Source organism: Pezoporus wallicus, unplaced genomic scaffold (assembly GCF_028554395.1).
Source record: "Pezoporus wallicus isolate ANWC-B61680 ecotype Strahan unplaced genomic scaffold, APGP_CSIRO_Pwel_v1 contig_7502, whole genome shotgun sequence".
Lineage (NCBI taxonomy): Eukaryota > Metazoa > Chordata > Aves > Psittaciformes > Psittacidae > Pezoporus > Pezoporus wallicus.
The window spans coordinates 76887-101467 of record NW_026635625.1 but is presented as its reverse complement, the minus strand read 5'-3'; the positions used below and the strand labels follow the sequence as shown (position 1 = coordinate 101467).

Genomic DNA, 24581 nt, shown 5'->3' with positions numbered 1-24581 from the left:
CCTTCCTATTCCCAGGACACCCTGCAGTAAGTTGAAGATGTTCCACCTGAAGTAAGAAGAAATTCACTCCAGATCTAACAGTTGTCCCAGGCACTAAATCTTTCATAAAAAATCATTCTAATTGTCCTATCTCATGTTCCTAAGCAATCCCATCCAATCAGAAGCTCATTTCTTTTTTGTTAAAGCTATGTTTGAGAAATGAAATTTCACGCTGTTAGCAACTGTTAGCACTTCACCTCCACTGAAGTCTGTAGGAGAGAGGGTAGAAAACTACCTGAAATTAATGAAAATCTGTCTCTCAAATGCACTTGTTCTGATTTTTAGTGGACGAAAAACGTTGTGCTACTGCAATTGTTCTGCATGTTCTCTTTTTTTGATCTTGCCGACTCCCCAAGAGTATTTTGCATTCCCTTTTTTTTTTTTGACAAACTCGAATTAGAAAAAGCAAACAAGCAAACAAACAAAAAACAACAACCAAAAAATCCCTCATATTCCACTGGAGTTTTACATGGCTATTTTACCTACCTTATCCTCAATAAATTTAACTTACACAAACAAAATAAAGCAGAATATCAACAACTACTTTTAAAGAAATTTTATGCTATCCATCCACTGTGTTTTAGCAAACATGCCTAAAGTTATACCAAAACACTGATATCAAATTGCAATGCTACAGTAAACGGCATGGCAAAAACCTCACTGCTGAAGTCCTTCAGATCAACAGGCAAAGCATTCCTGACAATTATGTGACAGAATCAACATTTGTAATATCAAGGACCTAAAAGTTCTATTCCATTAAGTATTTAGGTCCCCTGACTTCAACAAAACTGAAGAGTAAAAAAAAGAGAGAAAAGAGACAGAAAGAACTAAACAAACAAAGCAACCTTACCTTTCACAAGCTCGGACAGTCCACGCAGCAATTATCCATAATGAGATACTAAAAACCAACAGTACAGTTCCTGGACATATCGTCATGAGAGTCTTCATAACAAAACGGGTATTGAAGTTTATCTTATTTAATGCTCCAATGCTTCTAGATGAGGCATCAGTGAAAAGTTTGCTGTGCAAAAGCATAACTCTGGCAATAAGATAAAGTCTTAAGAACATTGGTATAGACAAAATAATATCCACATCAGCTGTTGTTGTGGATGGAGCGTAAGAAAAGGCGAGCCGGGCTGTCCATGTAAATGTATAGTTCCCAGGTATGGGATGTATAGCACACACCAGTATTTCCAAGCAGATAAAGAAAATACGCTCATAAGTCATGGCTATTCTCCAGTCATCTGCTCCATTGTCCACCATGAACAACTGAAATAATAAAATATAAAGTTAACTTTAGTAGGTCATTAAAAAAACTTGTTATAATGCTATTTTAAAATCTCGTAATTTTCAGAGCTGCCAATGACCACTAAAAATAAAAATAAATATGCCATTTCAGAAAACGACATTACTACATCACGATGAAGGGAAATATAATGCTGGTTAAGACAAAAAGAATTTTTCATGCACTATTTTAAAAACTAAACATGAAACTGAATGTTCACATATTATTTACTGAGAATTCTTCATATTTTCTTTAATTGTCATTTTTGATAAAACAAAACTCTGGATCAATTAGGCTTTGTCCCTTCAAAATCAATTACTTACTCTACGTTCATAAAATTGAGAAAAATTTAAGAAAGTGTGAAAGTGTTTGTAGAATGGATATCTAAATTACAAACTGAAAATACTTTCTATGATGCGACATTAAGCCTGCCCTTGCGCACACCCATGCATCAGCTTGTGTAGCATAATGCCAGCTTTTTTCAAGCTTCAGGCACCAATACAGATCAATGTAGGATGCCAAACTACATGAGAAACTGCACAAAGCCTAAAAAAGGTATCTCATGGTGAAAAACTGAAAAACAAAGGCCAGTAAACATCCAAGCAGCCCAGGCAGCCAGAGAACATCTACTCTGGCTGTATTTGAAAATTAAATACACATGTTGGTTCTTTCACAAAGGCCTTCGATTTGCCACGCAGGAACAAAAGTACTGAAACATTTCACACTGTTCAGTAAATGATGTTCCTTATGACTTACTAAATAAATAAAACAGTATTTGTCACTAGTAGAGTATAGTGGTACGCAAGAAGTTGCAAATACTAAACAAAAAGGAACACAACCCATACTGACAACATACAATTTCAGTGACAGGAGAATAGTTTCTTATCACTTCAACTATAGTTCGAATCTCAACAAGGCCATTCAGTAAAAAGGCAAGAGGAAAATAATACTCTGTCAGAATGTTTAAAATTAGATTATTCAAAACTAATGGGTGAGAAGGAATAGTACACAAACAATGCGCTTCTCAAAGTAACGAAAGTATTTTCAACATATGCACAGCCAAAAAAAAATTACTCATCTGCACTGCTCTTTGTCCCTTTCCATCTTGCAAGAGTTTAAATATATAAGCCTGATCTCTCTGTATATATATTTTTAGAGATCAAAACCACCCTCTACATTGTCCTTCCAATATGTTCAGCATGTCTTTCAGAAAACTGCTCTAGTCATTTGTCTAGGAGTGATAACCACAAATAAAATTTACTGTAGTTGAGCTGATACTAAAATAAGGAAGTTAACCATGGTAAGAAACAAAACTGATTCCTGCATTTGTGGACCTGTTTTTCATTTCTTTACATTATTCCCCTCCATCTGACTGTACTGTCAGTGACAAGGCTTTGGTACTGGAGAGGCTGCAGCGGTAGTGTCTGCAAGAAGAGGACAGGGCTGTCCCACTCCAGGAGATAGCTGAGCTCATCAGAGAAGCTGGTGGTGCTTCTGCAAAAGCATATTTAAGAAAGTGCAAAATGCTGCCTAGGCAGTGAGAACTGAGGGAAAAGATGTGTGAGGAAATACAAAGGTCAGAGAAGAAGGGGGAGGAGGTGGTTCAGGCACCAGTACAGAGATTTCCCTGCAGCCCATGGAGAAGACCATAGTGAAGAAGGTACCTCTCTGAAGCTCATGGAGAGGACCATGCTGGAGCAGATACCTACACTCTAGACCATGGAGTACCCTACACCAGAGTAAGGTGAATATTTCCTGAAGTAACTGACACCTACAGAGAGCCCATGCTGGAGCAGATTCTCCTTCCAAAAACAAATGCCTGAGGAGGACCCATGCTGAAGCAGGTTTATCCTGAAGGGCTACAGACCAAGGAGATGACCCACACTAGAGCTAGGGAAAAGTGTGAGGAGGAAGGAGCAGCAGAGAGGAACTGTCATGGACAGACTCCTATTCCCCATATCCGCTGTGCCATTCATGGGGGAGAAAATAGAGGAGCTGGGACTTAAGGAGAGATGTTGAGCATGGGAAGAGGGGAACAGGGCAAGGTTTTTGTTTCTTGCCATCCTACTCTGCTTTTACCTAGCCATGAATTATTTTTCCCCAGTTAAGCCTGCCAGTGCTGGTAATTGGTAAGGGATCTGCCTGTCTTTATATTAACTCATGAATATTTTCATCTTATATTCTCTCCTTGTCTTACTGAGGAGGAAAAGTGAGAGAGCAGCTGGGTGAGGGTCTGGTAGCTGGCCTAGGTGAAGCCACCATACTTACCTTCCTGCAATGGCATACTATTAAAGACAAAACACAGTGTTGAATTAAGCTAAAGAAACACTCAGTGAATTCAATGTAACATGAGCACATACACTTCTTTTAACTTTTGTCATTCTACAAACTTCAATTACTAGATACATGAATTGATACTGGAAAGCCACATTATACATGTATGTAGGTATGTATTACCAAAAGAGTGCTGGTTTGCATTTAGCAAATGTACTATTTGGTATGAAGGGTCAAACTTTTAGTGTACAGGAAGGCTCAAGTGCATTTGATTCTTGTGATTAGCCTGTAACTGGTATCAGTCCTATCAGAGAAGTGCTACATCAGTTTATGAAGAAGCCCACATATTTAGAAACCCCAGAACACAGATGAATAGTAGCCAGCTTGACTGAGATAAGAGATAATATCAAATTATAATAAACCTCTCAAATAATATATATATATATAAAATAATATCTCTCAAATGCTGTGTGGATTTCCAAAGAAAAGAATAAATCAAAAAAAAGAGCTAGTATTTTAATTCTCAGATATATCTCAAATACACGTCAAACTGGCAGTGTATGAAAATTTCATTTAAAAAGAAAATTTCAAAATCTGCTGAAAAAAAGCAGTGGTCTTTTGTGCTCCCTTTTTACCTATCATCTTCACACATTTCAGAAAGAATTTTATATGCAGAAAGGCATTTAAACAGTTCAATTTAAAGATGAGAATGGAAGAACACCAAGTTAGGAATTAAAATTTGATCTTAGAATTTTCATAGGAGATAATTTTATTTAATAATGGAGTTTTTAAAAAACTTTGAGATGTCATTATGGAATAGATACTTGATAATATATTCACCTGTCAGCAGAGGAAATCCTAATGTGCTAGAAAGAAAGCAGTTTCTTAGTAGTGCTTACTAGAACAGGTTATGTTTGCAGATACAAAAGATTCCTATCAACTTCCCTTGACCTCAGCTGTGACAGTTTTTTCTAAGGAAAATAGTATTTTAAGGTGATACTATCTTCAGCTGTCATATAATGAGATTTAAGGAGTGAAAACGCGGAAGGTACGAAACACCAAAAGCCACCATAGACTGCAGACCCAGTACAAACATTTCTATCTCATAAAAACATTAACATTTCAAACTAATATTCATAAGGAAGAATTCCTTACAATACCGTGTCTCTAAAATAAAATTGTGCTGGTTCTCAAACACTCTGGAACAAATATGAGCCTCTGAAACAGGCTGTAAGTAATAATTAAACTGGGACATACTAAGATGACAGAGAAATTAGTACAGGTTTTCATGTACATTTTATATCCTCGTAATTATGCAACCCACTAAATGCAAGTTTCACTTTTCATTTGGAAGACGCAGATGTATTTGTGCATTTCTACGTGCTTGGCTAAGTTCATTCTCTATTCAGAAACTGAGGAAGGTAAATGAAGAAGAAGAGAAAGAACAGCTGAATAGAACAATTTTAATGGTATGCATACACCCTTCTAGCTGCTTTCAGTCAATCCCGTTATAACCATTCATTAATTTCAAGATACAACTCCCTGTTTGAATGGAGAATGATGGCAGCAATAAAACTAGAACGTAACAAAAGAGTAAGCAAACTGTTCCTATAGAACTGAGTCTTTGCACCCCATAGAGAAGGCCAAAGTCCAGTCAAGGTCAAAGATGTTATGCCTGTTCATAGCTTTCAAATGTCTTATAATTATTCAGCACTGAAATCTAACGCAAGTACTTCATCAGTGTTCTGCAAGGCTCTCCAAATGGAGAACTAATTTTCAGAATGCATTTTCAAAGAAACTTAATGGTCTGTGTCATATTTTTCACCATTTCGAGCTCCTCTGAAATAAAGCAACTGTGATTCTACAACCTTCTTGCAGAACAAAAACTACCTGGGGAGAACTATCCACATTCCAATATTTTTATGTTTTAATTTTAAATTAATTTACAATTCTTCAGTTAGGGGCTTTTTCCTTCATTCAGTACTGAAAATAATCTGTTCTACAGATCACTGCAAGAAGAAACGCAGTATCCCAAAACATCTGCCATCTGTCACTGTTCCCACAATGAGAGAGGCCACACCCTCTTCAGGATGATCAGCTTCATTACTCCTAGGAAAACTGGAACCAATTAAAAAAAGGCAGCATTTTCTGAAGAAATTTGCAATGCTTTTACAAGTGAATAGAGGAAACAAAAGTTGAGGGAAGAAACACTAATTCCGATGCTACATCAAATGAGCTAACTCATTCATCCTGCCAAAGGAGTTCACCAGCGACTCTAAACTTAGAAACCTTTTTTAAGGGCTGACTGGTAGCAACACATCATATACACAAGAATCTGTCTTCTCAGCTCCTCCTTTAGTGTTCACTTATGACATAATACTTCAGGAATTTTGGGAAGTTTGTGTGTTTGTTTTTAAACTGGATAAAGTTTTATTTAACTGACAATGGGTGAATACACATCGGCACCACTGGAATTGTACAGTCCCTATAGTTTTCTTACTTTCTCAGAAACACAGTTAAAGTGGGAACTTCATTTAGGGATATGTTGAAAATAGTATCAAATACAGACATGCAATATCCAAGCATTTAAGCGCTGTCCTAAAACAAAACCACTTAAGTAAGGGAAACTAAGAATTGGGCAGCAGCAGATGCAGAGTGGAATCAGACGTACTTGTGTATTTAAAATCCTGAGAAATGTAGTCAACACACTCATCCTAAGTGTATAGAGACATTCCTGCAAGAACTGCCTCTGTAATTCACCTTGGTAAGTAAAACTGGGAGGGAACAGTAATAAAGCAGCTATTTAGTTAGTATCTGTTACCGCTGAAGGCCTATAGTGGGCTTCTGACTAAACCACATAGCAGATAAAGTCTTTACACTGCTTCAAAGATTAAGTTAAAATATCTTTAAGAAGGGCAATTTTCAGTATCAGCTTAAATAAACACAGGCATGAGTTTCTTTACAGGCATTTATATACCTGTATTTCTCTATAAGTAAAATACTGGTTTACTTGATCACTACTAATTACAACCGCAGCTACTTCCTCAGAAGAAAATCAAAACAAAACAAAAAAGCAAAACAAAACAAAACGAACTCCCCAGAGAAAATCAGATCCAAGTATATCCTGTCAAACAGGCTGAGAAAACTGTTCAGCATGGCTGAGAAGACTACATGATGACCTCATAGCACCCTTCCAGTATCTGGAGGGGGCATACAAGGATGCCGACTGAAGAAGGACTCTTAATCAGGCATTGCAGCAACAGGACAAGGGATAATGGGTTCAAACAGGGGCGATACAGGTTGGATATAAAGAAATTATTTACTGTGAGGGTGGTGAGACACTGAAACAGGCTGCTCAAAAAAGCTGTGGCTGCCTCATCCCTGGCAGTGTTCAAGGCCAGGTTGGACAGAGTCTTGGGCGACATGTTCTCGTGTAAGGAGTGCCCACCTGTGGCAGGGGATTTGGAACTGTATGATGTCTAAGGTCCCTCCCAGTCCTAACCATTCTATGATTCTATAAAACACCTCCTACCATGAACTGTACTTGTTGCTGTCTCACTACTTACATGAATGTTACAGCTTCAGCAAATCTGTCTAATTTACAGCAGCACTCTCAGGTCCTTAAAGCCCTGTCCTTAAAGCTACTTCTTTTTCTAAGAAGTTTGCAGACTAAATACATGAAACAAGTTTGCAGTAAGTGCTGCCAATCCCCTTATTGTCCACAGTTTCAGCATAAAATTTCTGTTCAAAATGTTTTAGAGAACTTTATATTCACAAACATTACGCTCAACAAGACGGCAACAAAAAGTCTGGTGTCTATCAGTTAACATAGGATGATACCAGCCACAATATACATGCAAAAGTCACCGGTGAAATGCAGGAATTATAAACTTTGAATGAGCTGACATCTCTGATCACAGGCTGGATATAAAACACTTGTTTACTTGTTTTATTTTCTTTCCAAGTGCCAAATGGCAGGGGAAAAGAATGGTCTGCCAGCTTACAGCCACACTTAAGATGCTCTGCTGCATCCCGTTTTCATACTGGGATGTAGACAAATATCTATTCTTACATGTCTGCACATAAAGATGGAGAACCAAACATTTTCCTATCTGATAACCACATATGGAAAGCAGACTGGCCATGCATAAGCCATCGATTCTATTTATTTTATGGGGGTTTTTTATACATTTTGCCATTAAACTGTCTTAAAACCATATGGAAGCTGAACTAGGAATACATCAGGCCCAGCACACGTCTATCCTACAGCACTGATCTAGTTATTCAAAACTGCAACAATGCACACATCATGACAGAATGCAAAATATTGGCTTTTACCATGAAGCCCAAACCTGAATGAGAAGAAAAGGAGGTGGGCTTAGTGTGAAGCCACTTTACCCATGACACAATTAAGATGAGCTGTCATCGGATACCTTTTCTTCTATACTGGAATGTGGATGGACAAGAATTTCTCAAGAATACAAGAATATATCAGTCCATTCCTTATGCAGAGCCCAAAAATGACTCTTGGGCAGCATTCTATGAAAGAATCTACAATTAAACGAACCCACTACAATCCAGATGCAGTACCTGCAAAGCCAAAACTGAATTTTACAGCTGTCGCAGAGAGCCCTTCCATGGGCAAAGGAAAAATAGGTAAAGCACAGTCTTGGTTTAAACCCATCCAGAAACTAAGTACCACGCAGTCATTTGCTCACATCCCTCCTTTCCCCCCTATCTTGAGTGAGATGGAAAGAATATAAAAGCCATGGGTTGAGGTAAGAACAGTTTAATAACTAAAATAAAGTACTAATACTACTGATAATAATGATAAGGGAAATAACAAGGGGAGAGAATATAAAACTAAAAAGGGGAAAGGAAAAAAAAAACCAACAACAACCAGCAGTGATGCACAGTACAGTTGCTCACCACCCACTGACTGATACCCAGCCTGACCTGAGCAGCTAACAATCCTGTCCAGGTAACTCCCCACAGTTCATATACTGGGCATGACATGCTGTGGTATGGAATAACCCTTTGGTGAGTTTGGGTCAGGTGTCCTTGGCTTCTCATGCCCCTCCTTACTGGCAGAGCATGAGAGACTGAAAAGTCCTTGATCAGGGTAAGTACTATTTAGTAGCAACTAAAACATCCATGTGTTATCAGCATTATTTTCAGACTAGAACCAAAACACTGCACTGTACCAGCTGCTACGAAGAAAATTAACTCTATCGCAGCAAAACCAGGACAAAAGCATCCTTAGCTTATTCATAATTCAGTGGCTGTTTAAAAGTTTCCAAATCTTCTTGAAAAGGTATTTTAATTACAAAGATGTTAAGGATTGAATCCTTATCATACAAGGATGATGCTCTAAACTGAAAGGCTCTAAAGATCCCACTAATTTAGATACTCACAAATACAGATCCTCCTCTAAAGTTGAGGCTCACCTCAAATGTGCATGACTGGTATAAAAATGGTAACTAATTAGAAATTAAGTGAGAATACTTTTGACAAAAAACTTCATTAAACCTAGGTGCTATTAGTGAATGCTCACTAACCATTATTGCTTAGTTGCATTTATTATATTTTTGCTGTCTGTCCACACCTGAACACTCAGTCTTTCTCCCCTTTCCAAGGCTGAAATCAGAGTTCTGTGCATGTGATTTTTATGGATGCAATGGTATAGACTGAATCAAAGCTACTATGCAATTTTTATTTTTAATTAAAGAGATGCCTCATTCCCTGGCTGCAACAGCTCTTATTCTTAAAAGCACAATGACTGTCCCAAAACAAGAAATGCCCATTCACCACCTGGGATGAATCTTTGTTTTGTTAAGAGACTGAAGATAAAGCATTACTTCATAATGCATTATTCTAAGGAAAGACACTACTGTCAGTTAAGAGACTGAAGATAAAGCATTACTTCATAATGCATTATTCTAAGGAAAGACACTACTGTCAGAGGTCAGGGGTAAGGCAGGTGCGTCTGCATACACTTCTAGTGATGCTACAGATGTTGCAGTGGTATGACAGCTGGAATAAACAACTGTAATAAGAATAAAATGTTTCATAAAGATTCCCAACAGTATCTGATCAGGACATACTGTGGAGCACTGCACTCATTTTACATTGCAGTTTTGTGATACCTGCTAAAGCAGGCGGATAATTGTTGAAAATTATAGACGTAACAGGATGACAAGTGTCTTATTTAGATGACAAAGGACAGATCTCAGCATAACACTACGAGATATGCAAACCTGAGCTTTAAATGTAGCTACAAAGTCTTTCCCAGATTACTTCCACAGCACTTGAACTCTCAGTCTCAGCAGTCCATTTAGTAAAAGCATCATTTAAGTGACAGAAAAAAAAGGTGAGAATTTGTCCAGGTAATTCCCTTTGACAACAAAAACTACAATAGAAATGCTTGTTATACATGCATTTCCTTCTTTTCAGGCTATGTTACACCTACTCGTCAAACCACTGAACTGATATCTATCTGTTTATGGAAGACATAGCTACACAGCAACAGTATTTATTGCAGACTACAGGTAAGAAAGCTCAGGAAGTTCTCTACCCACAGGTGACAACAAAATCTATGGATATTAAATCATATATATTTATTTCTCAGTAATTTTTTATTTCAAATATGCTCTTTTACAAGCAAAACCTCTTCCTTTTTGCCTCTGAAACCTTCTTCTGAATACTGAAGTTAGGTCCCTTCCTACGGATACATCCTTACCAACAGAAGTGGTTTTGCAAGACAAACTGTATTTAAGAGTTACACATGTACAGCCTTGTAACTCTTTACATACGACCCTCATGGCTCCTACAGTCTTCACTCACTTTGTGGTATCTCTTCAACTAGAACTAAATAAACAATTCTGCTGGTCTATCCCACAACCACAGAACCCAGATCTCCCCTACTCATCAGGATAGCTCTACAGTATTAATATGCAAAAAGTTCAGAAGGTGCCACTTTGACAGAGCGTGTTTTTCTTTTAATAAATATTTTCTTTATGTTTCTTTATATAAAAATATATATAAAAAAATAAAAAATTCTTTATATATAAAAGATTGTTTCTGTATGGAAAAAAAAAACAAAACAACAAAACAACCAAAAATCAAACAACACAGACCTAATTACTCTTCAAAAGACCAAGAGTCACAATTTTAAAATATAAAGATAATTAAGGTCTCCCCTTTGTTTTCACTTTCTATGGAATTCACAGTGGTATTTCCATCTGCCATAAAAAGGTCTAGTATTTCCTCAAACAGAACTTAATTCTGAAAGGTCCATCAGTCCCCACCAAAATGAATGAGATAAAGAAAAACCTTAGAACATGCACACATCCCTCTTCAGAAATCATGCCTCTTCACTCCTTCATGGTGTATCTAACATTCACATCCTTTTGTTTTTAAAACACCAATTTTAAAATGTCAATATAAAACTATGTTACTTAAGGGCAGTTTTCACACAGACGAAGGAGAAAAATTGCAGGGACCATTCAAGAGGGAATAGATGAATGAATCAGTAATGTACAGACTTATGATTCCCAGCAACTGTATTAAAACAGTATTATACACAGTATTTATGCATGATATTAACTGAACATTTTTAGTTGCAAAGGTCTGGGTTCAGATACACCATTTTCAAGTATAAAAGGTTCATGGTTTATCACTCCCTTTACACAAGAATTCTTTATAAGCTGTAAAACATGTGCTCATGATAATCCCTTCTGATCTTCTGACAGCTGTAAGAGGAAATTACTTAATGTACTTTTCATTAAAATAATGGAACAAAGTTCCACTATTTTACATAATAGAAGTTACACAACTTCATTAAAAATACACTATGATAGACAGGTATTTCACTGGTCTTGTTCAACATCTTCGTCACTGACATGGACAGTGGGACTGAGTGCGCCCTCAGCAAGTTTGCCGATGACACCAAGCTGTGTGGTTCTGTTGATATGCTGGAGGGAAGGAATGCCATCCAGAAGGACCTCGACACACTTGTGAGGTGGGCTGATGCCAACCTTATGAAGTTTAACCATGCCAAGTGCAAGGTCCTACACCTGGGTCAGAGCAATCCCAGGCACGGCTACAGGTTGGACAGAGAAGAGATTCAGAGCAGCCCTGAGGCTAACCATATCCTGGGCTGCATCAAAAGGAGCGTGACCAGCAGGTTGAAGGAGGTGATCCTGCCCCTCTACTCTGCTCTCAGGAGACCTCACCTGGAGTATTGTGTGCAGTTCCGGCGTCCTCAACATAAAAAGGACATGGAACTGTTGGAACAAGTACAGAAAAGGGCCACGAGGATGATCAGGGGACTGGAGCACCTCCTGTATGAAGACAGGCTGAGAAAGTTGGAGCTGTTCAGCCTGGAGAAGAGAAGGCTGTGTGGAGACCTCACAGCAGCCTTCCAGTATCTGAAGGGGGCCTACAGGGATGCTGGAGAGGCACTCTTCATTAGAGACTGTAGTGACAGGACAAGGGGTAACGGGTTAAAACTTAAACAGCGGAAGTTTAGATTGGACATAAGAAGGAAATTCTTTCCTGTTTGGGTGGTGACGCACTGGAATGGGTTGCCCAGGAAGGTTGTGAATGCTCCATCCCTGGCAGTGTTCAAGACCAGGTTGGATGAGGCCTTGGGTGATATGGTTTAGCATAAGGTGTCCCTGCCCGTAGCAGGGGGGTTGGAACTAGATGATCTTAAGGTCCTTTCCAACCCTAACTATTCTATGATTCTATATCACTTTTTTGAATGGGAGGTTTTCCATTCAATGTAATATATTTTATGTTACTGGGGAAAAAAAAAAAAAAAAGAGACATGAAAAAAAGTGATATAAAATTATTTTTGCGTGTGTGTGTTGTCCTGATATGTAACTTTTCTCTTTTCTACAGAACAGAGCAGTGGAAACTTCCTCACAAAACTACTTGTTTTTCTGCATACTTTACAGTTTATTTTCAGTTAATAGAAGAAACTTTAATATATCCATCTTACCGAAAAACTAATTACAAGATCAGTTACAGCCTCTTCTCTTAGGCATAATTTACATCTTAAGAGGAGCTGCACAGGCACAGAGAAGTAACTTATCCTCTAGTAAGGGGATTTACAACAACTTTCACCATCAAAATCACACGGGAAAATGGCTGACTGAAATCACATAGAAGCTTCTGCACCATTTTTTAATTCTCCCAAGTCTGAAGCAGCAGTCATTCCTGTTATGATCTCTGCTCAAAACAGACAGAAACACAAGAGCCTTCAGCTACACTTGGCACATACTCATTGAAACTCTGGCAAACCCGAGCTGCAGTACCTGGCAGAATTTTATGAAGTCCCCAGAGTTGAAGGATCTAATATACAATACTTTCATATTAAGATGAGAATGTAGAATGGCTCTAAGATCATAGACCACAGTACCCCTGTTGATTTCAGCTAAACTGCACAATTAATACAAATCCAGCATCTGACCTCTGATTACAAATGTTCTCCTCCAACATGGGCAACAACATACCTTCTCACACTTCATTATGCACTAATATATCTTGATAAACTTCTAACAGCCTCATAAAAAAATGGCCATAACAATGGTGTATATGAATACATAGTCCTAGGAACGGCAAGGCCAATCGCTCAGTGTTCTGAGCATCAGGTTCAACCTCCTACATTCTAATGGAGCCTCTTGGAAACAGAGAAAATCTTTTACATGGAACTTCAGTGCAAAAGGCCTCAGATCCTTTTGGAGGCTGACCAACATTAAAGGATTTTCTAGCCTGCCTTCTGTACCATATGCATTACAGTGCTGCATTTCAGCGACACTGGGCACCTTCCTACATCCACAGGTTCTGCAGATGCAGTCTTTCAAAAATTTATTGAATGGAACTAAACCTAAGTATTTTCACAAAAATATTCTAAAGTGGTTTTAATTTGACATATACGGTATCCTTGAATTCCGACCTGATTTCCTGCTGTTCAATACAAATACGGAATGTGTGTTAAACTTGATTAGTAGAAGGGAATTTTTGAGTCTGTACATTGTTATTGTGCCCTGAATCAAAACTGCTACACAGTGAGTTGTTGTTACCTGATCCAAGGCCTATTAAAATAAACAGGAAAGACATCACTAAATCTCAACAGGCTTCAGGTCAGAATAAATTACCCATTCAAAGTTTATTAAATGATTTCCACCCATTATTCAGCATACTTGTTCTCTGTGCTCTTAATCTAACTCATTTGTTTCTGCAGCAGTTTGACAGTCTGTGTGTGCAAGCCTTGACATTTCAAGCCAAGTTAAGACTCAGCAACAAGACTGCAAAGTTAAGACTGCCAACAAGACAGCTAATAAGATGCTAACGCTAATGAAATGCACATGTACCACACCAGTGAAAGCAAAACAAATAATCTGGCCTGCAGGGTACCCATTACTTCATAAGTCAAGAAACTGTAAGGCAGTTTAACTTCCTATTTGCTCATGAGTGCATAATTCTTACTGCAGAACTTTCCACTGATGCCAGTAAGATAATGAAACTCGCATAAATGGTGTTTATTCCTACCACGCTTTATGGAATTTATTTGCAGGTCAAGATATGTATTTATTATCATTCTTTTCTGTTTCTTGATACTGCCTGTTCCATTTCTTTAAGTTTTCAGGAACAGGGAAAAGAAGAGAAGATTCATGATTCTTGCTCTCAACTGTGATCACTTTCTATAAAGTTAATGAAGACTCAAAGTGTGTCACTCCACATCCATCAGTAGCCTATTATTTTCCCACCACTTCAGAACCATCTAGGGACTGAAGGTGCTTTCTCCTTGGAGCCCTGATAGGCTCTGCTGTGAAAGCAATGGCTTAACCTTAACTCTGGAGATTGCAAGACTTTCCACATGCTAGTTCTAGTATGAACTAGCAATACATTTTTGAAATGGTTAGAAATCTCAACTGACATAGAGAAGAAAAAATACTATTAACTTCTACCAAATACCAACTGCTTTCATGTTTCTCCATGAGTGCAAGCATCTTATCAGGGAGAAGAGGTTCAGATTCTGTCCCAGAGAGCACAGGTTAGCATTACTCAGGATTTAAATTACTATTATTCAGGAAAGGCAACAGAAGAGCAATGTTTATTTACAGAAGGGATATACTAAGTGGTCCAGCATCAAAGGAAAAGTGTTCCAATGGGTATATTTCTCCAGTAACCACGTCTCTCAAGAACTACCAGACTGCAGTGGAATGCTCAACAAAAGACATTAAAGACCTCCTACTGGGAATCTCAAAGAATTTCAACTTTTTGCTCTGAGTAACACACAAAAGTGCCAGTACAATTTGTACTTAAAAAGCATTTCTAGCTCCAGCAGTGCTAGAGAGAGACAGAGAGGTCTATTTTTCAATAAAAGTAGGACTGCAGCTTTACCATGTGAACTGCCACCCAAAACTTTCTTAAATACCACTGTATTCATTAATCTAAGAGCAAATTCCACTAAACACATGTGGAATGGACAACAAATTCTCTAGGAACTACTATTTTAACCAAATTCCACACTGTTAATTTAATTATGTAATATAGTATTAAGTAACAAACTGTTTATGCATGAAGTAGATAATTTATACATAAAAAATTATTATGATAATTGGATCACACCACCCTCTTAGCTTTCTATCCTCCATCTCTTCAAACTCTCAACTGGAGTAACAGTCAGAGAAATACCTGTTCTGGGCTGGGATAACGATGAATCATATTTTTCCCATTGATCTTCCAAACACAGGGCACTTACTCTAAAGAACTGAACCAACAACCACACAAGCCTGGAGACAGAGCAATGCGTATTTCATTATCTGCCTAGAGTGATGACTTTAATAGCATTAGAGGCATGATAACAATGGACCAAAAAGAGCACACAGATTTGGGGTTGTGCTATTCTCAGCTCCAACATCATTACTGTTGTTCATTAGGAGGTTTTTTTTCAAGAAGAGGGAGGGATATGAAGAAAATCTGCTTGTAATCTTTATCTTCTTTTATGAAAATGGTAATGTAAGCTATAAATTATCATTTAAACCCAGTTGGTTTCACCTGACTTTTATTACAGTCTTAACACTAACTCACATCTACTAACTTAAATTACAGCTCACACTTTATTCTTATAGAATCACATAACATCTTTGGGTTGGAAGAGAGAGACCTTAAAGATCATGTAGTTTCAACCCCCTGCCATGGGCAAGGGACACCTCACACTAGACCAGGTTGCTCAAAGCTCTGGCCTTCAACACTGCCAGGGATGGGGCAGCCACAGCTTCTCTGGGCAACCTGTGTCAGTGCCTCACCACCCTCATTGTGAAGAACTTCCTCCTTATATTTAACATAAATTTCCCCTCAGTTTAAAGCCCCCTTGTCCTGTCACTACATGCTCTTGTAAAAAGTCCCTCCCCAGACTTGTTGTCAGGCCCTTTAAGCTCTGGAAGCTGCTCTAAGGTCTCCCTAGAGCCTTCTTTTCTCCAGGCTGAATGAGCCCAACTCTCTCAGCCTGCCTTCATAGGAGAGGTGCTCCAGCCCTTTGATTATCTTCATGGTCCTCCTCTGGACTCACTCAAGCAGGTCTACATTATGCAGAATATTAAACAGAATAACTAATACAGTGTGATCACTGAAACCATATTTGATAGATATACTTCAAAGTTTCCAGTATCACAGCATCCATACAGCTGTCCTTGTCTAAATACTGCAGCTACACCCTTCTGGGGACCCTGGTGTATCAGATGCAGAGCTCTGGGCGAGTTCCAGGGAACTCAAAACAAAAATCCACATGGCTTTGCAAACAAGACTGAAAGCACGGCCAGAGGGATGCGGGTGTGACAGGGCGGCTAGCCTGTGCCGGGCCGGTCTAATCCAGTCCAGCCCAGTGAAATACAACCGGTCCAATTCAGTCCGGGTCCCGTCAGTCCGCCCCGGGGCGCTGCGCACGGCGCTGTCTGCGGTGCTGCAAATACGACGGCAGAAACCACCCCTGCCCCGGAGAAACTGAACGTGCCCCAGCTCTGTCACCACGTATCAACCACAGCCCAACTGGGGAAAGAAGCTGAGAATGAAAACTCACTCCTCTCACCTTGATGTATTACTGACTAGAGTCACCTGCTATGCTGCCATGCAGTGCCCCACTGACTTGCTTGCAGCATGACTATTTGGATTTCCTACCAATAAAACAAGGTCACAGACTACTGAAAAGCATGAGAAAGATGATTTCCATTTGCCAGCATTTTAGGTCATCAGAAGTTGCTAAGTATTAAGCCTGCAATTGCTGATAATTACTAAACTGTCAGCTTTTTATTTCTCAACATGTTTTGTCTCATGCTTTGTTAAAAAATTTACTTATGTTTAGGTTGGTTTGCTTCTACTACAGTATGAAAAATACCACACTGCAAGCAGATTACATTGACCTTCTATTCTACAAAGCATTTTTTCTCTCTCAGTGAATTCCTGCTTAATTACATCCACTGTTTAAGTATGCTTCAGACAAGAATTAGAAAGGAATGTTCAAACTTGAACAGGGTTGACAAATAGCTGGTGCAAACACAGGACACAACCAAACATCTGTGGGCATGATTCTACAGAGATGATTCATTCTGCTACACACAGCAGGATACTTGCTTGAATTAAAGGCATGTGTGCCTTCAGAAAACTGTCAGCTTTAAATATTATTTCAAAACCATTACATTATCACGGTTACACAGTATTTTCTTGTTCCTGGGGAAGACACCATATATTCCTAAACCAAAGTATTTTTAAGGTACTTCTTGTTTTCAGATGTCAAGTGTAACACGAATTTACCACCTCAGATAGATGTAATTTTTGCTCTGCACATTCTTCATCTTATTTTTAAAAGTAAAGCATCTGAACAAAACCAGACTACACCTAAATTAAAAAGCTATCAGATATCCAGCAGCTAAGGATGGTACTATGCCCTCTCCATCTAGCAAGGTCCTTGAAAAAGAGAACTTCCTTTTCAACATGAATGATAAAGCTCCTTAAAACTGCAGCTCACTCCTAGCCCTGCCACGACTACTGCAATTTTCAATGTCTCTCAGACTAAACCAGAGTATTGATGTCTTACAGGCAGTGCTGTCAGGCAGCAATGAAAGCTACATTAACCTTGATTAAGTCACGTCATTGCATAATTCTCTCCATGTAGTCACATACATGAGAAAGTTCTTTAAAGCAATCAATAAAAAAACCAACCAAAATGGAATTACAACTTTTTTTTTTTTTCTGATTTGTAATACACTCCTAAGGGAATTAAAAATTTGTAACTCTTTACCTGAAAAAAAAAAAAAACAAAACAAAAAAAAAAACCAAATCTTGGAGTAACCATTATAAGCTGATGCATACAGGGACCTACAACTACTTGGTTATCTTGCATAAAATTTTCCACTTAAAGTTTCTGGAAAATTAATAGAGTAATTCAAATGTTTACAGAGAGGTTTTTTCCCAGCTTTGCTCTTCATGCCTCAAGCACCACTTATGGGAAGATACACCAGAGAAGGCAGTTCCCACACTGCAGCAGAGCCACTTACTTATTTTTATACAGATTAAAAAAAACTCCTTATAATAATCCATGAGTTTATAGAGAAGCTCTTTCACCAGAACACTTGTTTATTGAGTACAATATCATTAAACAGCATTCAGTATCTTTTATACTGCAGAGAAACTGGGTTCTGAGCCAGAAATAGAAGTTTTGCATGTGCAAGGACTGCACAACAGGATTCAATTTTGCAAAGAGTCTTCAGTAACATAATACTTCTCTAACATTACCCTAAGTGGGTGGCTATGGTACCACTTCACATTGAAACTACAGCATTCATTTGCACAGAAGCAGGGTACTATGCAATCCTTATTTTATCCTTTTTTTTAACTGATTGGTACCAGTGGAAAGGAAAAGTCTTCTATGCCCTTGAAAGCTGTCGCTTTCCCTTGAAGCTCAACATATTTTTCAGTTAAAGAAGCTGAAAATGTAAAAGCACTGATGTGTCTACAAGTAAGGCATTTTCCCCCCTCAAAACTCTGAAATCTGTTGTATGTTTCAGTTTAGCTGAAATGCCAAGTATTTATTTCCTGGTAAAAAAACAAAAAAACACCAACAACTAAAGTCAGAGCTAAGTCCCTTGAAGAGATCCAGTGACAGTATTTGTGAGACTTATTACATCTTCGATCACTGCATTCCTTCTACCTTTAGCCCTACCTTTCTTGGCAGTTCTCTTCCGTCACAATCTTAGCAGCTATGCAGCACTATATAAAACACAGTCCTGGAGGTATTTAAAACACACGTAGATGTGGCACTTAAGGACACAGTTGAGTAGTGGACTTGGCAATACTAGGTTAATAGTAACTTCTTCAACCTAAACGATTCTATGATTCTGTGATTTTTTATCTCTTCCCCCTCCTCTTAAACATTCTCCTAAAGTACACTCGTGTCTGAGACAATCCAGTTAAGATTACATACCTTGCACAGGAAAAACAATTAACCTTGCCATCAAGAGAAAATGCGTAGCATGAAATTTAGTCATTGGGAAATAAAAGACTGTTGCCGTACATCTCCTACAGAAGACGTCAGGCATGTCACCAAGAGTGTTATAACCTCAGAGCTAAGCAATCCTATAGCATAACCACTAGCAACAGTCCCTAGCAAGCAGAGCTTCCTAGCACGTAACATGCCTACCGTGTTCTTCCCTGGGGCCGGAGGTCCGTGCACCAACGGCAGGCACACAGAGATAACTTTTTGCTTTCTGAATTGTCAGGAAGTGCCAAGTACTTACCACCACTATGTCCTTCGAGAAACCGACTCAGCCCCCCTCCCTCGAGCTACGCCAACAACGGTCACTGACCCACAGAAGGAAACATTACCTGTATTTCCCTTGCATGGTACACGATGATGAGCCCGAGCAGGATAATCGTGGACAGGCTAATAAGGCATTTCAGAGCAAGGGAATACAGCGACTCCTGCAATAGAAAGACACCACCATCCCTCAGCTACAAGGGGCCGCTCCCGCCCGACGCCACCCCGATGACGGGGCCCAGGGCACCCCATCAATGCCGGGGGTAGAGCGCCTCGGGACGGGGCTGGGGCGGGGAACAAGCAGCCCCGCCGCGCTGGGCTGTAAGGGGCCAGGGCGGCCTCTCCGCTGGGCCGTCGGAGCGGCTGCCGGTACCTTGGTGTAGGCGCCCCAGGAGAGCTCAGTCTCAATGACCATGACGACGATGCCGAACATGCCGAAAATGAGCGCGTAGTCGCTGAGGCGCTTGCGCTTCTCAAAGAGCGCCCGGCGGTGCCCCAGCTTGTACCCGATGTTCTGGTTCTTCTTCTTGCTGGACTTGCCCCCGCCGTTGTTGGCGCTGCTCGGGCCGGGGCCAGGGCCGGCAGGGCCGTAGAGCGCCAGATTGTTGGAGTTGTTGTGCTCGGGCTTGGAGACCACGATCTCCGGAGCAGTGGGGGTGCCCGCGGTGGCGGCGGCAGCGGGGCTGGCGAGCGGCTGCGACTCGGAATCCAGCTCTTGTAGGTTCCGACGGGACGAGCTCAGGTTGCTGAGCGGCCGCATGACGCCGCCGTTGTACCTGCAGCTATTCATGGCTATTTCGGTGAATGGGTTGCTCTCCCGGCGCTGGTGGTGGTGGTGGAGATGATGGTGGTGATGGTAGTGGTGGGTGCTGCCGCTGCTGATACTGCTGCTGGGGCTCGCTGCCTGCTGCTGCTGCTGCAGGCTGTGGCACTGGTGGTACTGGGCGTACTGGTGGTGCTGCCTGGACGCGCCGGCATGGCTGGAGGGGGTGAACTCACTGACGTTCAGCTGGCTGCCCTGCCGGGAGGAGGCAGCGGAAGACAGGGGTGAGGAATGAGTCCGGAACGTGCCCGAGTGGGGCGAGATGGTGCGGAGCAGCAGGGGCAGGTTATCCCCCGCGGCGGCCGCAGCAGCCCCATAGTAGGCGCAGTTGTTGCACTGGAGGCATGGGGACTGCTGCTGCTGCTGCTGCTGCTGCTGCTGCTGCTGCTGCTGCTGCTGCTGCTGCTGCTGCTGCTGCTGCTGCTGCTGGAGGCTCTGCTTGTCCTGGACGTGCTGCTGCTGACAGTGCGGCAGGCGCTGCTGCTCTGGGCCGAAGCCCGCCGGAAACTGCTGCGGCGCGTCCATGCCGGTGCCGTTAAAGCCGCAGGAGGACCGGGCGGTGGTGCACGCTGCGCAATGCGTTATGGTCGGCAAAGGAGAGTCCTGCTGCCGCCAAGAAAGGCCCATCCCGGCACCCGTAGGATCCAGCCGCTGCGTTCCATTGGTTGGGCGAACCAAAATAATGGGCATCACGTCACCTGATGGGGGTGGACCGGCCACAGCGTAAGGCGGTGGGGGCCCTACAGGGTCTCCCCCCCCACCCCCCGCTGCCCCGCACCGTGCAGGGAACCCGCCTCCTTGCGCGCTCCGCGCTGCAGGTAAGGGCTACTTTTGACCCTTGCTCCCGCCCCACCCGCCGCGGAAGCCCTGGACCTCCTGGGGGTCCCCCCGCCGGGAAGAGGCCTCCGCGGCGGAGCTCCCCAGCTCCCCGCTCCTCACATCTGCACCGTCTTCGGAACATGGGCGCCCCGCTCCGGAGCTGTCCAGCAGCGCCTTCCGTCTGTTTCCGCCTCCGCCGCCCTGCAAAACACAGAGCTGCGCTCGCTCCGCTCCGCCGCCTGCCGCTGGCTGCCGGAGCAAGCCGGCAGAGGCAGTGTCCCCGCGGGCTGCCGTGAGGCCGGATAGCGGACAGCCCATCCCGGCACAACTCCGCCTGTCACCAGGATCGGGAGGGCCGGGGACTGCCCCTGCCTGCCGGCCGCCACCCGGGAACCCTGCTCCGGCTGGAGCTTCACCGTGGAACAGGGTGGGTGTCCCTGAGTGGCTGCCGCCCCCCCCCCCGCAACAGTGCGCTGGTCGCCCGCTACCGTTCTGTCTCTTCCCCTTCTGCTCCCAGCTGTCACCATATAATTCATTCCCGCAGCTCCCTGTGGCAGAATAATGTCTGCCACCAGGCAGAGTCTCTGCATTTACTTAAAGAAAGGCTCTTTACGGGAGCAATCGTGAACTTACCTTGTTAAAGGTGTGCCATTCCTGTCCCCTAGATGATATTATAAAAGGTTTTGTTTTGTTGGAAGGTTTCGGTTTTGTTGGCTTTGTTTTGGGTTTGTTTTTTTTTTTCTCCAGTTCTCCAGCACTGTTCAAGCAGCTTGAAAAATCCACTGGGAAATTTGATAATGTGGAAAGTTTCTTTACATCTTCAGCTTCTTGCTAACGTTAAAGACAAAACTCACCAAGCCCTTCTAGGATAACAGTTTACGCCCTTAAAATTCCTATGTCGAACACAACATCCAGTTTCCTCTGAAACCCTACACCCTTGAATGGCTTGCAGATTAGAAATATGGGTGAAGCATTAAGAGTTTTAAAATATACTCAGTTATAAAATTCCACTTTTTTTCAAAAGTGTACCTTTAAATAAAGCACATACAGCACACACGCAAACAACCCTCGCTAATATAGTGTCATGGTTGATAGATTACATAGATAATATAGATTATTTAGAGACTGACCAATACAGCCAAGTTGTGAATGAAAATCCACACACACATTCTTGAGTGAATGATAAAGCACTTTCCAAGTGCTTCAGTCTGTTTTTAAATTACGTTGAAGTGTATTTGGATGCTCTCCATTGCACTCAGTTCCCCTGAGCATCAAAGACAAAGAAAAAAGACATTTTTAATAATAAACAGGCTGTTTGACACAGCTTCAGATATTCCATTGTTTGTTTGAAAAAAAAAAAAATAGTTGCTATAATTCCATCTCACTGTTTCAATCTTGCCTGTGTTTTCAAACACATACAGATCAAACGGATCTTCAAAAATGAGAATCTCAAGGAACCTGGGCTTTTATCACTCTGTAAATAAAAGTCCTGCATAAGAGTGCTGTTAAAATAGATGTTTTGTGGACTAGTTAAAGATTTAGATAAGACAAGGTTTCATCATCCCTTTTCTGTTCATGCCATGTCCTTAATGTTTGCTTAAACCTTGTAAGTGTTCTCCTTAACAAAAGTCCTCAGGACCTAGTTTACCATGAGGAGCTTATTAAGAAAATCGTAAATCTTCATATTTTATTTAGAAGTCACTGAGGCTTTGTCCTGCAATTTAATCTTAAGTTTGAAAAAAAAAGTGTCAGTTGACCAAAATATATGGTAGCTGTATTCTATATGGGGAAATGATGGCATTTATTTTTCTAATTCATATATAAAACTTACAAGCCCCTCTACTGCTGCTAACCTGTTGATTTGTAGAAATGGCAAGAGGAGAGCTGTTACCAGCTTTCAGACTTTTCATGTACTTGCATTATGCAAGTAAAAAATTAATATTCCTGTGTTTAACACAAGAGGTCATATTAATCACACAGCATGTTATAAAATCGATCAGCTAGGGGTTTATTTCAGTTCCATTGTGCAACCTGGAGTATCTCCCCACAGTTTCAAGGACTAAAATATGAATGATTGAGAGTTTGCATTTTCGCAGCTAAGGAGGTAAATTTTCCTCTCTATGAAACTGATTACTGAACCAGAATAGAAAAATGTGGTTTAACATCTTCCCTTGTAAAATAATTTTGAAGTTTACTTTTAAAAATTAATGTATTTGTTTTCAGAAATAAAGTATATTCTTCATGAAAACTGAATTGTTATATTCCTTTTTTAATCACACATTAGCATTGTTAGCTCAGAATTGTTAAATCGTACTAAACTGGTAACAACCCCTGTAAAACAAACATTATCTATTTGGGACTGGGGGCTTTGGTGTTTTCCTACATTTTCATTATATACTGGATGGAACTGCTCTTGCTGATTATTATAGGTCCTGCTGCTGGTTTATCAAAGAGACTGTTTTTACACGTGTATGTTTGTGTGTATGTACACATATGTGCATGTGCACCTTTGTATAAAGTAACAGAGACAGTTGCTGTAGAACTAATTTGATAATGATGATTATTGGAGATGTTTGGGAAGCGGATTTGTTTTCTAAACCCACAAAGTGAAAGAACAAGATAAATACTGTTGAGCAAAACTATGCCAACAGCAGGACAGGAAGCTCAACAGGCACAGGAAAAAATAGATTTCTGAAAGGAAAAAAAAAATTACAAAATATTTGAAGTTACAGCTAATGAGAAGTCATTTGAAAAACCCACTGAACGACATACACTGAAGATGCAACACTTACTTATTGCCCTACTCCAGTTTAAATCTGGCTTCAATAAAAGGTATTAGAAAGCTGCTTGGACTGTTAACTTATTGCCAGAGCCAGACTCTGGTTAAAATCACTGATATTTCTGCACTCACAAAAATGTTAAAAAAAATGTAGAAAGAAGGAAACAAAAAGGAAGCAAAGGGGAGGAGGATAAAAGTGTAGGAAATTCCATTCTGTGATGGTAATTTGAACTCAAAGTATATTCTGCACAAGGCCTAGAAGTTTCTAGAAAGCCGTACAGCAAACAGCCTTGTCCAGTTAAAAAAAAAAAAAAAAGGCAAGTAAGTACAGAGCTCAGTGTGTATATAGAAGGATGTCACTCATTGAAAGCAGGGTCACATTAATAAAGGTGGAGGTGACACTGGCAGCAGTAGAGATCATTCAGGGGTATGAAAGCAAGATCATTCAAGGGTATCCATGCCACAATAAAAATGACAGCCGTACAGCTGCCAAGACAATGGCATGGAAACTACCCATATGAGCTACCTGTGTAAATTTACCTTTTGCATAGCATCTGGCAGGGCTTTTAACCACCAGATGTCTCTGACGTTCACCCCAGCAACTTCTGTTCACATAGTTTTATGCACTAGCTGGACTCCCACACCTGCTGGACCTGCACTTCAAAGAGTTTTTTATAATGCATATCACTAATAAAAATGAAGATTCACTCCAGTTCAAAACCTTTGTCTATTATCTGGA

At 40.7% G+C, this 24581-nt stretch overlaps 1 protein-coding gene across 3 annotated transcripts in view; it reads right to left on the bottom strand.

The window, feature by feature from the left end:
- The window catches only part of KCNN2 (potassium calcium-activated channel subfamily N member 2), a 58469-nt gene extending 37222 nt beyond the window's left edge, over nucleotides 1-21247 (bottom strand). For 2 of the 3 annotated variants that reach the window (XM_057397171.1, XM_057397170.1), the window contains exons 1-4: nucleotides 21184-21236; nucleotides 19795-20942; nucleotides 19490-19585; nucleotides 890-1308 (exon numbers count right to left, since the gene is read on the bottom strand). In XM_057397171.1, coding sequence (XP_057253154.1) covers nucleotides 890-1308; nucleotides 19490-19585; nucleotides 19795-20942; nucleotides 21184-21205 — 1685 coding nt within the window. In that variant the 5' untranslated portion in view covers nucleotides 21206-21236. Of the gene's footprint in view, nucleotides 1-889; nucleotides 1309-19489; nucleotides 19586-19794; nucleotides 20943-21183 lie in introns of all 3 variants that reach the window. The other variant, XM_057397172.1, reaches the window with a different exon arrangement.
- Between the last annotated feature and the right edge of the window lie 3334 nt (nucleotides 21248-24581).